This window comes from Folsomia candida, unplaced genomic scaffold, assembly GCF_002217175.1.
Source record: "Folsomia candida strain VU population unplaced genomic scaffold, ASM221717v1 Fcan01_Sc005, whole genome shotgun sequence".
NCBI lineage: Eukaryota > Metazoa > Arthropoda > Collembola > Entomobryomorpha > Isotomidae > Folsomia > Folsomia candida.
Genome location: NW_019091197.1, coordinates 6,609,989 through 6,625,062, shown reverse-complemented (window position 1 = coordinate 6,625,062; position 15,074 = coordinate 6,609,989). Strand labels below are relative to the sequence as shown.

General features: G+C 37.4%; 2 protein-coding genes and 1 long non-coding RNA gene across 6 annotated transcripts; 2 read left to right on the top strand and 1 right to left on the bottom strand.

The window, feature by feature from the left end:
- Positions 1 to 473: 473 nt before the first annotated feature.
- LOC110850052 lies at positions 474 to 4,811 on the bottom strand. 3 transcript variants are annotated; one of them, XM_035852347.1, is made up of 7 exons: positions 4,662 to 4,810; positions 2,885 to 4,264; positions 2,096 to 2,822; positions 1,730 to 2,027; positions 1,537 to 1,655; positions 1,335 to 1,435; positions 474 to 926 (listed from the first exon to the last, which is right to left on the bottom strand). In XM_035852347.1, exons 1-7 carry the CDS (start codon positions 4,686 to 4,688, stop codon positions 507 to 509), a joined length of 3,072 nt encoding a protein of 1,023 aa, XP_035708240.1. In that variant the 5' UTR covers positions 4,689 to 4,810; the 3' UTR covers positions 474 to 506. The 3 variants fall into 3 exon arrangements, 2 of the variants coding, with proteins under 2 accessions (XP_035708240.1, XP_035708241.1); XR_004835037.1 differs by lacking the exon at positions 474 to 926 and having other exon boundaries at positions 1,408 to 1,435; positions 1,537 to 1,694; positions 1,945 to 2,027; positions 4,662 to 4,811; XM_035852348.1 differs by lacking the exons at positions 474 to 926; positions 1,335 to 1,435 and having other exon boundaries at positions 1,557 to 1,694; positions 1,835 to 2,027; positions 4,662 to 4,811.
- A 5,829-nt stretch (positions 4,812 to 10,640) lies between these two features.
- LOC118435531 lies at positions 10,641 to 11,177 on the top strand. Its single transcript, XR_004834832.1, has 3 exons — positions 10,641 to 10,781; positions 10,857 to 10,971; positions 11,048 to 11,177. It is a non-coding gene; the product is annotated as an uncharacterized LOC118435531 (long non-coding RNA).
- Positions 11,178 to 12,113: 936 nt separating this feature from the next.
- Positions 12,114 to 14,855, top strand: LOC110849744. 2 transcript variants are annotated; one of them, XM_022097183.2, is made up of 8 exons: positions 12,114 to 12,276; positions 13,040 to 13,119; positions 13,186 to 13,315; positions 13,395 to 13,774; positions 13,940 to 14,057; positions 14,131 to 14,278; positions 14,432 to 14,642; positions 14,725 to 14,855. In XM_022097183.2, the coding sequence occupies exons 1-7, from the start codon at positions 12,213 to 12,215 to the stop codon at positions 14,601 to 14,603; spliced, it is 1,092 nt and encodes a 363-aa protein (XP_021952875.1). In that variant the 5' UTR covers positions 12,114 to 12,212; the 3' UTR covers positions 14,604 to 14,642; positions 14,725 to 14,855. The 2 variants fall into 2 exon arrangements, with proteins under 2 accessions (XP_021952875.1, XP_021952874.1); XM_022097182.2 differs by having other exon boundaries at positions 14,131 to 14,367.
- The last annotated feature ends 219 nt before the right edge of the window (positions 14,856 to 15,074 follow it).

Here is a 15,074-nt window from a genome sequence, read left to right as displayed (position 1 = left end):
AAAATTAGACTATTTATTCCTTATGAAATTGATGAGTGCATAAACTGACCTGGAATCAAATTTTATTCCTATAAATTGATAATAACTAATTAGCTGCTTAATTAAACATTCCTGCTGCAAAGGTTGAATATGGTAATTAACATTGCTAAATATAAAACTGCGGATATATGCATATCTGCTCAATTTTTTTTTCTTCATTAAAAATTCATTCATTCTAAGTGTCAATTTTCATTATTCATTCATTATTCGTTCATATTAATGATTTATTCATTCATTCTTTATTCATACCGGGTACTAAGCAAAAACTGCATAGAGCAAAAAATTGATGAATAAAAATTCTACTCATTCAATTAATGACATTCATTCTCAAATGAGCAATTATTCATTCATGATTCATGCATTTCCTACTAATTGAGTGAATGTGAGCAGGTATGATTACTACAATTCAAGAATTACAAAAAATCACACATAAATTGTTTCCACAGTTGGTGTACACCTGGTTTTACTCATATTTTTTTAACACCAACGCCATAAATATGTGGTTTAATTATATAAAGTCCCCAAAACCCTACAGGGTCAAGATAGAACCGCTTCTGATCAACCGAACCAAATCCAGCGTTTTCAATCTTGCTCGACGTATCTCTAGCTGAATGACAATCGTCAATAAGAAATGGCCAAATTCCAAGGAAATCCAGAATTTGTTGCAACGACCTCCACCAAGTTGCTTCAGGATCAATTACGTGTTCCATATAGAAAAATTTCCCGCCAGGTTTCAAAACACGTAAAACTTCTTGCAAAGTTTTGTCAACGTTGGGAACACTGCACAGCACCATTGTGCTTATCACGGCATCCACACTTTTGTTCGGTATGTCGATAAGGTTTTCGGCAGAAGAGGAGGAAATCCGATCTAAGATGATTTGCGGGAACTGTTGGGAACATTTAAAGGCAGTCGTAATACGTAATGATACGTTCTGTTCATTTACATATGTAATCATGGGCGGCGGAACCGTGGGGACATCGGGAACAATGTCGCCAGAGAAATTTAGCTCGTCCCTATCCCTGCAATATTATTTAGCTGCTCCCTTTCCTACAATATAATGTTATTGTTCCCGCAATGCCCCACGGTGCCGCCGCCTATGCATGTAATTATGATACACTGTGTCCAATAAAAATATTACAACTATTTGTGTGACTATTTTAAAAAACGCGAAGTTCAAAAATATTGTAGAAATATTGTCGGTTTTACGTATTTCTTAACGGTGCCTTTGTCGGAAATAGTCGCGCAAATAATAATGATGTACCCAATTCTGTTGGACACAGTGTAACTTGCTTACCTTGCGAACATTTTCTTGTAATGTAGGATAAAAATATTCATTGGGATCATTCCCGATTAAATGACACTTTACGGTTTCCGGATAAAAGTCAAAATTTCCTCCTACATATTATTTACATATATATATTTGGCTATTCAGATTTTATTAACAAATAAATACACATATAAATAATTAATTATTTATATCTAAATAATTCTTTTACCTGGTCCAACTCCAATTTCCAAAATGAAACACTTTATAAAGTGAGCACTCCCACAAATAATGAAAGGTTGTCCAATAGTTCTAATTGGACTACAAAATAAAGGAGGTCCGACTTCATGCCTTTGCATTGCATGTCGCTAAGTTATTTAACGCACCGGCCTGAAAATTTTCAAATTTTCTTTAAGCATACCAACCCATGTTTCAATTCTGTCTCGTCTTTCTCCAAACAACTCTTTGAACAGTAGAAGACTCTTCTGCATTTCCTGCATTTTAATGTGCTCCCGATCTTTGCACAATACCTACATCGATCTTGACCCTTCATTAATGGATGTTTGATCAGTAGATTCGGATCGTCAACGCGAATGCCCCATTTTCTATCCGCCATTAGTCTAAAATATGGATTAATTACTGTGAAAGCGCAGGCATATCCGAGTTCGTCTTGGGTGGTTGGCCCTTGCTGGTAATTGTAAATGTAAACTTTCTCAATGTCACCTACATATATACATATAGTGAATTAATGTACATTATTAATCTGAATGTTTTGTCGAGATAATGCAAACCATTTTCATCCTCCGCCAGAATCTGGACCGACGGCAATCCGAGTATGGCATCTTCAATTACCGTCAACCTAATTGCGAATCCGTCATAAGTTTTGTCATGAATTGATTTATCCAGCTCCTTCAGAGTAATTGGTTTTAATCCAAGCAAATTTGGAGTTCTTGTGGGGAATAGTTTTGCTTGCTTCGTGGTCCAGTCGCTTTCAGATGACTTTTCTTTCTTTATCTGGTTAAGCGCAATTCGATGGTTCACAATTGTCTGAACCTTCCCGCCTGCCGCATTTGGTTGGACAAGTTCCAGCATTTTACGTCTTCTTTCCCGTCGCCTCTCCATCCCGTCAATGTTTTCGTGGTAGTCCTTCAAATCAACATATTTTCGCATCGGACCCGCCATTAGTTCCTCCTCAATGGTTTGTTCAAATTCTTCCGCAACGAACTGCTCTAGTGGGGGCTCTTTCTCGAAAATCATGTGCAGGTTGGAGTTCATTGTCTTGTTCTTAACAGCCAAAGTGTACCACTTGAAGGCTCTTGTTGGTCTACCGTTGTAAAAATTGTGAAATGCGAGGGATTCCATGGCTCTGGTGATTCCGTACAGTGCTGAGATCTGCCAATAGCCAACCGCCTTTTCAAGATCTGGGGTAAACCCTTTACCCTCGCTGAACATTAATCCCAAATTATTTGCGGAGGGTCCGCTCCCGTTAAGCAGTGCTTTCGTATACCAATTGTAAGCCTGCGCATTTGAAACACGACAACTTAATGCATTAATGGATTGTAACATAATAACATTCAAACCTGATGATAATCACGTCCCAGTATTCCGTCAGTTTCAAAATGTAACCCTAGTGCATGCTGGGCCTCCATGACACCAATTCTCCTTGTCTTCACTCCAGTTCCCGGTAATATTTCCATCAGTCGTGGCCGATCCGCTGCTCTGAGGAATAATTGAAAGGACTCTACCATATTTCTTTGGACACCTTTTCCTTCCGATGTTAGTTTTGCTAGATTGTACATTCCCTCCGCACTCCCTTCCTTGGCCGCTTTGGCGAATAGTTGGGCAGCCCGCTCATAATTTTGGGTGTAACCCTTCAGACCGCAAAGATAATTGTGAGCTTCAGTGCATGTATAGTGTGGATCTCCAGCCAGGTATCTTTCCTTCTTTATCTTATCGGAGAGCAATTCACCAACTGCAATCATTTCAGGACCGGTAACCCTTTCGCGAAATGCAAGCATATCTGCGTCTGTAACTGGCATTGTCAGCGGATCCAGATGTTCTTGACGGTTTCTCTTTGCAATCATGTGAATAGCACCTTGCTGGCAATCTAAACATCTTGAATTTGAGGGATCATATTTCAAAGATAGATTGTAATAGTACAGCGCCTTATCGTACTGCTCAAGTTTGTCATAAGTACACCCCAGTCTGTAGTAACCTCTTCCCCAATTTGGTCTTAGATTTACGGAACACCTCGCATCAATTTTTGCATCAGAATAATTTTTGACTCCCAAGTGGGCTGCGGATCTATTTGAATACAAAATCCCGAGTTCCGTAGTACTTATATTTTCGACCAACATTGCTTCAGAGTAACGTTCGATGGACCGCTTGAACTCGCCATTTTTAAATAAAGCATTCCCTTCTTCTCTTAGCATCTTAATTTTATCAAGATTTTGATTGAGTTTGTCTTCAAACTCGGTTGTTGTCCCAAGTTTCATGGTTAGCACGTCATCAATTTCCCCTTGGCTTAGGCCATATTTCAAAAGAATATTTGTGGCTGCACTCCATAACTTCGCAAATTCGTCGTCACCTAATTCTGTGCTGCCAAGATGGGAAAGCTTATTTCGAATTCTTAACAGTTCGTCGAAATCAGTTCGTGAGGATTTTGTATTTGTATAAGTGTTAATTGACTGAATTGACGCAAAAAGCAGGGGTAGATCCCAGGTATTAATCTGACCAGACTCCAGAAGCTGTTTCTGAATTTTCTTACTTTTGTAGTATAAACTTGATCCAATATCCTCAATAAACGTCCTCCCAAAGTGTGGAATATTTTCCCATTCTGGGTTTCCAGATGCATTCCACAAGTCGAGAAAACGCATGCGAAACTTCTCGCTTGCTTTATCGTTGATTAGGCGATGCATCTTAAAGAAGTTTTCGTTCATAAGTAGGTTTTTCGCATCACTCTGGAATCATAAAAATTATTAGATTTCGTGAATATATTTATATATCAGCGTGTGTACATACAACGTCCATTATTCAGTATCAGACCATTGCAAGTTTAAAATCCGTTTTCATTAAATAAATACTAACAGTGTTACATCATTCAGTGTTTGTTACGGATCTTGACTGAGCACACTTTATTTTGTAAACTATTTGGCGAATGTTTCATAAAGTTTGTTTCTTACAGTATTTTTATTATAAAAAAAGTTACACAGTAAGATTTAGAAAAATCCAATACGAGAAAGCGAGTTGGTGGGTATTTATTAGCGAAGTATTGAGTTGAATAAGGGAGCAAGAATCCGTGAATACAATCTCGTACATAATATATATCAACTGTAAACTGAATAAACAAGGCATTACCTTACAATTCTCCATTGCTAAATTCATCCCCGTCTGCACATTCAACTTGGTCAAATTCCTGTTAACACTTGTTAGAATAAATACCTTTTAAACTTTCAATATTGAGCAGAGAGGGTGACGTTTGCATCCACATTTACAAGCCACTGAGCAAGTAATGCTTGAGTCATTGTCTATTTGAGAAGGTGAGCTTGTATCAAGGTTACGAAAAAAGTACGATAACATATTGTTATCGTTCATTAGTTATTGCCACGTCGCCACATTCACCACGCTGGGATATCATACAGAAAGTATTACTGCGCAGATGGGGAGAAGTTGAATCATTTATTTATTATGCATACATATATATCGCTTCATACATACATTTCCCAATTATATTCGTAATACGCCCCTACCTATGTACTTGTGGGATGATCGTGCTCAGAGAACAAAAGATACTTTATCTTATCTGTCATGTGGGATTTTCGTAGATTGGTACAATCTTGCTTCTCTTTGAATGCGACTATTTTCTGTAACTGTTAAATCAGAGGTCGACGACGCCGATCTCACGCCGCCGAGCCGCCTAACGCCCGTAGTATTTTACGCGCCGCCGCCGTAAAATTTGATTTCATATTCCTTCAACATTGGGACACCGCGCCGCGCCGCCGAAAAATCCCAGAAAATTGGCGCCGCCGCCGCTGAAAATTTGTCGGCGTCAACAACTGTGTTAAATGAGCTTTTCTTCAGTCCGTAACATTTTTAAGAGCTAGTGCCTCGAATGAAGTAATATCTTATTAAAATCCTGCTTTCCAGGATTCGAAGGTATATGAAATTGGAAACGAGTTGAACTCCCCGAACTGTTCAAATAATTTGATTCCTTGCCTCGCAAGTTTTAACGTATGTGGAATTATATTCAGATTTGACCCACTAGTCGAGTCACTACTCGACTCGATTTTGATACGACAACAATTTTAAAGTTTCAAAATTTCCTCCTCCTGCATAACGCAGGCTGCGTAAATGCAACATTGGAGAAGAGGAGTCCAGTCGTGGTACTCGCCACGTTTTCATATATAATTTTATTCACTTCTCAGATTCTGAGATTTTTTTGAAGCCTCGACACTTGTTTGTGGTCTTGAACATACATACACACCTTTGCCTCCAGTTTCGACTATATAGCGTTGTAAATATACTGTAGGCTTAAATTAGGTGAGGTTGATAGCAATCTTTTAAGTGCAAATTACGTCAGAAATTTGTTCTTTTACCCATTTGTGCACGATTTTTGCCTTATTAGTAGCTACAGAATCTTGTATAAAGGTCCATTCCTGTCCGTTGAATATGGATTGTTTAACGGATTCAGCGCAAACCATTGCACATTCCGGATGATGTGACTTTCTGCAATTTTTTATATTGGGGGTGACCTTTGGCATATATCTAAAGGTGTAAATCTGGTAAACGTTTTTTCAACGTAAAGATTTTTTCATCTGTGACTACCATCTGCTCAACTTTTTTTTGGTGCGTACCGATTAAAATGAGCCTGGCATTCGATTTTTTTTATTAAGTAGCGCACACTTCACACCATTATTAGTTCCGCTGTCCATAAATACTTGCATATTTATGCAAACGTTTTATTGCTATGACGCTTCGCCCCGCTATCGGTGGAATATTGCATGTATACGTATCATCTAAATGAGTAAAAGTATACTAAAGTATGGTGTGCATGATATCTCAATTTAACATGTTGGTTTCAGGTACGGATAAAAGAATAAACCGCGATAAAATGATATGTCACATCAACATATGACATGGTTATACCGGTGAAGTTGTAGCACTTATTGCGTTCTAAATAATAATATTCTCATCATTGCATCCTGATCATTGCTACAAGCGAAATTCAACTGCAGCGTACAAATTCATTTTATTAAGTAGCGCAAGCTATTTTATGCGATCGGTTAGTTAGTCTGTCCGTGAGCACTAAAACTCGAGAACGGTTTGTCGCAGCGAACTGAAATTTTTAACATGTTCTACACGGGTAGGAGCTGACACCGTATTAAGGGGGTGTGGCCACTTTGTCGACATCAAAACCTCGGCATGGCCTCATTTCTGCATTTTTTGGGCGATTTGCATGAAATTTGGGGGAAACATGTTTTTCGGGGTTGTCGACATGTCGCAATATGGCGATTAAGGTTTCGACGACAAATGTTGTCGCCATGCCCTAATTTCGGCATTTTGCGGTCGATAAGCATGAAATTTGGGCAAAACATGTTTTTCGGTGTTGTCGACATGTCGTAATATGGCGATTATGGTTAATTAGAGATTATTATTTTATCATTAATTAATTGATACTTGGGCATTATTAAAATATTAGTCGGAGAATTATTTGTTTTAGTGTGTGATGCATTCTCAGCATTTTTGCGCTACTTCCCTAGTAGTACATACCGAGTAATACGCGTGTTAAATTGGGGTCAATTGGTGTATTTTTCGTAGTGGTGTATAACTCGCGAATAAACCAATAATAATTACGAGTTATACACGGTTCGGCGCCACGTGTATTGCCGCATATAAATACACGAGTTTTATTTGTAAAAAAACACGAGTTATATTTATACAAAACATGAGTTCTTAACTACGAGAAATCTCGTGTTATTTGCACAAAAAAATCCGAGATTATCACGTATGGTATCATATCATATTACATATGTTTTTACCCCCTGTCATCATCAAAAGCGGTAAAAGTATTATTGTGAAGAAAAATATGAAATATTTTGTTTTTATTTTGCAATGAAAAAAACACGATCTAGAAAGTTTCAAAGAAATGTTAACAGGAATTTGAAAGATTTTCATCTAAATTCGCGTAATCAAGATGTTTCGAAATCTGTTCCAATAAGTTTAGATCAGGGTAAATCTCCACCTCACAGTTCTACTTTGGAAGTGGATATACTCGCTGAATCATTTTCAAGTCTCGAAATAGATTGTGAATCAATTAACTCTATAACAAGTACTGAAGAAGATAGAGAAGATTTTGTAATCCACATCGGAGCAGAAATTAAAGACTGGTCAATCCGACATAATATTACAAACTCTGCAACAAGTGATCTTTTAAAAATACTAAGGTCACACAATTGTTTTTCTGAACTTCCAGCTGATAGTCGATCCTTATTATCAACCCCACGAGAGACTTCCACCATAACTGTGGCCCCAGGAAAATATGTGGCATTTGAGTGGGTGCGATATGTGAAGGATATTGTATCAAGAAATGTGACCAAGTTCCCCAGCAAAGTTGTAAATCTACAGATAAATATCGATGGAATTCCATTGACAAAAAGTTCTTCACAACAATTTTGGCCAATTTTGGGTGGAATTTTGGATGATGTATTTATTATTGGGATATATTTTGGAGAAGGAAAACCGAGTTCTGTCAACGAATATCTTAATGAATTTCTTAAAACATTTAAACTGTGTGCAGATGGTGTTTTAATTAATGATCAATTATTTACTGTTCGAATTAGTGCCTTGGTCTGCGACGCACCAGCTAGAGCGTACGTTCTTGGAACAAAATGTCACAACGGATACAAATCATGTGGAAAGTGCACAATTAATGGACTTTATTTTAAAAATCGTGTTACATTTCCATATGAAGAGTGTGCAAGACGAACCGACGAAACATTTCGATCAGCATTAGACCCAGCTCATCATAATGAGTGTACTATAATTAGAGATTTTAATTTTGATTTAATTGATGGTGTTCCGTGCGAGTATATGCATCTAGTTTGTTTGGGCGTTGTCAGAAAGCTGCTCCATTTACTAATTAGAGGAAAGAAGTGTCCAGGAAGACTACGGCCACACGAAATTGATAACATATCACTTAAACTTGTGGGTCTCGTTCGGAATATCCCATCTGAATTTGCAAGAAAACCTCGTAGATTAAAGGAGTTGGACAATTGGAAGGCTACAGAATTCCGTCAATTTGTGCTCTACACAGGACCAGTAGTTTTGAAAAATAACATTCCAAATGACCAGTATGAACATTTTCTCTGCCTCCATGTGGCCATATCAATTTTGGCTGACAAAAATTTACATAAAACCTGCAATGATTATGCCAACGATCTACTACATTACTTTGTTCAACATTTTGGAAGATTGTATGGGAAAGAAAATTTATCTTTCAATATTCATGGTTTATTACATTTAGCGAGAGATTGCTTAATTCATGGAGCATTGGACGACTTCAGTGGGTTTCGCTTTGAAAATCAACTTCAAATAATAAAAAAATTAATCCGTGGTCCATCAAATCAGTTGTCTCAAGCACACAGGCGGTTAATCGAGCGGGAGTCACAAATCAGTGCAACACGAGGTGAGAAGCTTGGAGCGACATTTTTACACACTTTCCAATTTGATGATTATTTTAATATCCTTCCACACCCAGTGCAATATTTTTCGAAATACCTGCATCCCAAATTTTCCTTTCGAGTCGGGGTTGCCAACAGTGTGTGTGAACTTGTGGGAGGGGATATCGTAGTGGTCAAAACATTTGCAACGCATCAAGGGGAAAAAGTTTTGCTTGGTAGAAAATTTAAAGAAGTAGTCGACTACTATAAAAAACCTTGCTCGTCATCACTAGTGAATGTTAAATTAGTGTCCTCGCTTGACTTGCTGTGTAAATACAAGGTGGAAGATATTCAGAAAAAGTTAGTTCTTCTACCTTGTGAGGAGAAATACTTGGCGATTCCTTTACTCCATACTTCTAAGTAAAATTTCTACAATGAGTGACCCCTACTTTGTCATTGTCAAGTTCCAAGATACGGAGGAAATTGAGGTCACGACGAGTTGCTGGTTACGTGAAGGTGGCAAAAAATGTGTGTGGCCGAATTTTAAATCATCTAATCGTACTGTTAAGGCTGCAAGTCTACACGAGGCAGCAAAAAGTGATTGGTTAGTTTATGATATAAAAATTGCTGGAAATGGTCATAAATTCGGTAAGCTGACGTAATACTTACTTGTTAGACGGAACATTAAATGCTAATATGGATAATTTTCTTTTTCTTAATTTTAAACCGGTATTATTTTCAGCTACTTATCATGACGCTGTTGCAAAGTTGGGGGCTGTCGTCCGGGAGAGTGATGCTGAATTGACTAGTGACGCAGACAAATCTCGTAGGAGGGCTAAGAAAAACAGTTCCAGCGATGAAGACGGGCACAGTGATGGCAGCTTCAAGACCAAAAGAGTTTCATCCCCTCCAAAGTTTCATCTTACTCTGGGTAGCTTTATATTGAGAATTTGGGAATATATTTATTAATTATACAATTAGTAAAATTTTTGTATTGATGCTTTTAGTCAACCCGGAGACAATTTCCAAGAAGGCGACTAAATCGATTAAGAAAACGAAAAAAGATGCTGCCTCAACATCGCGTCAAGAACAAGTTATCGCGAACGATCAAGGCCCCAGTAGAGAAGATACGTCGGAATCTCACCCTTTGGAAAACAAGTCAAATGTTGAGGCCCGGAGCCCTACGGTTTACGATGAAACTTGTGTCACTAATTGTGCCGGAAATGGAGAGGACGTTTCTTCTTTGAATGCATCTAATCCAATTTTGGGAGGTGAGTTATATTTATTATGCAATTACGATATAAATAATACGTATAATGTATAATAAAAGTATAAGAGAACTATATTAACCATATTTCTTTTTCACAGGATCCCAATTTGAGAAATATATGGTTAGAAATATCGCTATTTTGAAAGCTCAAATTCGACAACTTCAAGAATCCCTAGATGCCATACTTGTCGCACAGCAGGTTAAGACTCCAAGGATAGCCCGTGCAAAAGTGGAACATGATCTTCCATTGAAGACAAAAGAAGAGGTCGATAAATTAGAACTTCATTATAAGTCAGATGACAAGAAGCAAACATTGGTAAAAAATATTAATATATTTTAATTATGCATAGACGAATGGAGAAATAATTGCTTTAATTGTTCACCAGATAATTGAGTTGGGTCATCGAGCTCGTGGCAATAATCCGAAATGTACCCGCAAGGTGTTGTCAAATCTGTGCGATGACAAATTGGCAGAGCATTACAACTGGATTGGATCACGAGGAGAAAAATATGCTTTTCGTGAGAGTTGGATGAACGAGATTGTACTCGGTAAGACATACGTGGATCAAATATAATTATTTCGTGTAAAATATTCTTAATTCAATTCGAATTGGTCAATTCTAGATGCTGTTCGCCGTAGTTGTACATCAAATTCAGTCACGGATACGGAAATTGAAGAAATAACAAAGACGTGGTTGAAAAATGCACCGAAAAGAATTAAAAAGTCTTCCAAGAAGATGTAAGTCCACAAATTATATAATAGCCACAATTACTATCTGTATAGAATTTTAATACATTGTTGTTTTTTGACCTAGTGCTCGTGCTCACAATGGAGGGGAAGGTAATCAAAACGGTAATCTGCAGGATGACCAGAACGAATCCACCGATTAACTCACACTAATTACTTTTTAATTACATACAGTCTACTATTTTAGTTGAAGCTGTGACATATTATTCTAGTATTTGAAATAAATTAAATTTCAAAACAAATTTCAAATTGGTGCTTATTTGGAGTTATGAAGTAGAATTAACACGAGATAATTACGGAAATATGTAGAGGCACACTCGTGATTTTTTCGAGAAATACCTTAAAAAAACACGAGTTTGACACGTGTTGTACACGTTGGAATTGGCGACACTTATCCCCAAATTTCCACCAATCGGACACCCAAAACATGACGTGTATTCCGAGTTTTTGGGGCTCGAAACCTGTGTTTTACACGAGTAATTCTCGATATTGTGCTACTAGGGTTATGTATCGTGCTTTGCCGCACTTTATTATACATATATTTTTAGTGAATTTATGTATGAAAACTAGATCGAGTTTGAATTTTCTCGAATTTACCGGGAGCAATATATTAACTTTGTAACCATTAAGTTGAGATGAGATTAATTCATTAATTAATCCGTGTTTATAATGGTAATTATAAAAATGAGAATTTTAGAAACTTAATAGCTTGCTAACATATGCTTCTAAAATTTCTTAAATCCAACGATTTTTCTAAATATTTGTCGCACGTGATTCTAAAGATGAAAATTAGTTAAGTAATTATGGTCGATTTTGCAGCATATTATGAAAAGACTGTTGCTATGCATTGGTTCCTCGTTGTCATGTTCATCCTCATATTGTTTTATTGCCTCATACGCATACTTGAATACTTTTGCAATTATTTAAACATTTCAATGCGTGCATGCATGTTCGAGCAGATTCATAAGTATTTTCCTTATGCTGTTTCCATTATCGTTATCAATTAATTGATTCATGTTCAATTACATGTTGCACTCGTGACACACATTAAATCGACTAAGCGTCCGTCCTCCATCCAACCTTGGCATTGCCTGTAAAATACATAGATCACGCTCATCAGTTCCCCCTTTATGTATAACCGAGTCACATTTCCATTTCAGGTTTCAGTCGCTTTAGTGAAACCAAAGTGTCATTTATGCATATAAATACATCACTTTCTCCTGGAGTAAAATATGTATTCCGTCACAATAATATTCCTGCTCGTTACGCTTTTGGCTAATTCAACTGCAGATGACGGTGAGTTAATTCAATTCAAAATATTTATATGTACTGCTTGTAAATTAAAACGGAGTCAAGTCCATTAATTTGTTAAAAGCTACATAAATGACTGCATGGCCGGCGCCGATCATAACGTCGGCGGCGGCGGCGGTTAAAGTCTTAACTTTCGTCTTCAGCGGCTCCATAACAACGAAATGTATTTCTTTCTAGACCTCGATTAAATTCAGGTTCAAATGTCATCTTCAACATATGAATAAATTTAAATTTAAATGAATTGCGTGACTTCAGTTCTGGATATAGGAGAAATACTAATACTACATGAGCAGTTTAAGTCAGAGTCTTGCGAAGAACTTTGAAGAACTTGAGACGAAGAGGAAATCTTGGTTTTGAAGATAAAAATCTTCAAAATTAGTCTCGGCATCAGGTCATCCTCGGTGGAGGCTGCATGGCAGGTGTGAAGATCGACAGCGGTGGGGTGGCGGCGCTTAAATTCTTATCAGGGTTGGTAGCGTCGGCCGCTTGAGATCGGCGGCGTCGGCCTCGAAATTATCAGCAATAAAACAACAAACAATCCCTGTTCTTCTTATACTTCTTATTATTTCTACTTTCATTTAATCAGTAGGAATGAATAATGAATGAGTGAATAATTCGACAATATGAATGAATAATGAACGAATAATGAAAATTAAGGTTTCAAATGAATAAATTTTTAATGAGAAAAACGTGCTGAACACATACATACGCTCAACTGTGCTTAGCCAACTATTGTTCGTCGTTTCAGGATCAATTTCGACCTCTAATTACGTCTACATCGGGCAACCTGATAGTGAAAGAAAATTGTTTTTTGCCTCTATATCAGAGGTAGGTAACGTTTAATAAAAAATACTTTGAAAACTTATAGCTACTTAATCAAACACAATATTCAAGCTCCCTTGGTTTGATGGTATGGATAACTGCAACGTGCATGGCTTTATTCCTGGCCGAATTTCGGATGAAATGCAACACTCATTTATTAAAAATTTTCTTCAAACGACCACCTTGTTTCCGCAAGGACCTGGTATGCACGTACTTAATTTAACTTTGAAATATATTGCTCAGTTCATGTCTTAATATTTAAGTATTGTTATTTATTTAAGGATCCCTCTGGCTTCCCGCTACCGATCACATAGAAGAAGGAACGTTCCGATGGTTGGAGAATTACGGGGAAGTCAACGTCGGTACTAGGAGTGAGGGAATGCCATCCGGAAATCGTAGCGCCAATTGTCTCTTAATAAACCAAGATGGGTTATACCGCGAAGATTCATGTCATGCATATGTGCCTCACCATGTCCTTTGTGAAGTCCCCTTGCTAAAATATGCACGGCCAGAAGCGGATAAAACCTACTATAGCAAATTAGGTGATAAACTTGCTGGAGTTGGAGGACCAAGTTCAATAATTCCTACAGATCAATCTCTCGTAAAGATAGGACGAGTTGGAAATATACGATATTTTGTGGATGAAGATCCCTCCGATACGGTAATCCTTGGTTAAATTTAAACGTGTCTTATACTCTCCGCGTATTTAAAGATATTTCGCGAATCAAAATTCTCTGGCGGTACTTGTCGCCTTAAGATTACATAGATCATCGGTCCTGCTTAAGAAATACCACAAATATTTATTTACAACGAAACCCTCTTACAGAAAGGATGGCTAGAAAACTGGGATTTGTGCCATGAAAACGCAATGCGATTGGCGGCACCAGAATCCATGGAGGAATATTATTTCCTAAGGAATTACTCCATGCGGGAAGAAATGGCAGGTATAAATGTATACGTCACATACATAATATCCCGATTTTCATTGTCCGTCTAATAAATAGAAAATGATTTTAGGTCGCTGGAACCTGTTTCACATCGGTGCGAGTGATATTCTTTCCGTGTCATGCGGCAAGGGGAACACCTACCCGAGGTGGGTCCATAATGGCAACGCGGTCACCAGTGATCCCAACTTAGTCGATGCAGGACACAGCCATCGTTTCAGGTATGCCTACCTAAGTTCTGACGGCTTGAGTGCATCTGATTGCATTGGCTCAGTTTTTCGGGTTATGTGCGAATTAGAAGAACATTCCGGTATGAATTAGATTCTTGAAATTGCTTTGGCCAGATTGCTATAATTATTTTATGCATTTCCCAGTCATCACAACTCCTGGGACGGGAACGACGCAAGAAGGAGATGTTTGCCGGCCAGGAGACTATTACGCGCCTCACCAAGATTGTCAATTTTACTGGATTTGCAATCCAGGAAACCCGGTTTTAAGGCAGTGCCCAGCTCAGCTGTATTGGAATCAAGAGCTAATGGCGTGTGACTATATGTCAAATGTAACAGAGTGTGTTGGTGGAACTAGGTAAGTTTATGAATTTAATTTGTGATAGTTTATATTTGTCGCTTACGTATTTAATGAGTTTTAAATATAAACTTATTTTCAGACCACCAAATATTTGAGAAGTCTTAACCAGGTGAATGCAATGTATTTTAAGCAAACTTCAAAATTTCTTGTTAAAATGAAAATAAATAAATGTGTAAATGATTAGTGTATCGTTAATTACGAAAGTAAACACGGGTATGGCTATCACATTTTTAAATCCATAAACATATTTTCCGCAATGAAACTTATCTTCATATATCTGTATAATATCTTAAGAGGATATGAAAACAAAATTCATTCTTCAATTATTAATCTTGATGACACATTTTATCAAAGTCCTGAGTTACGATATACTTGACCAAAATATGCACAACACTGATGAATTTGATTATTTTGTTTTTATCTTGCTAC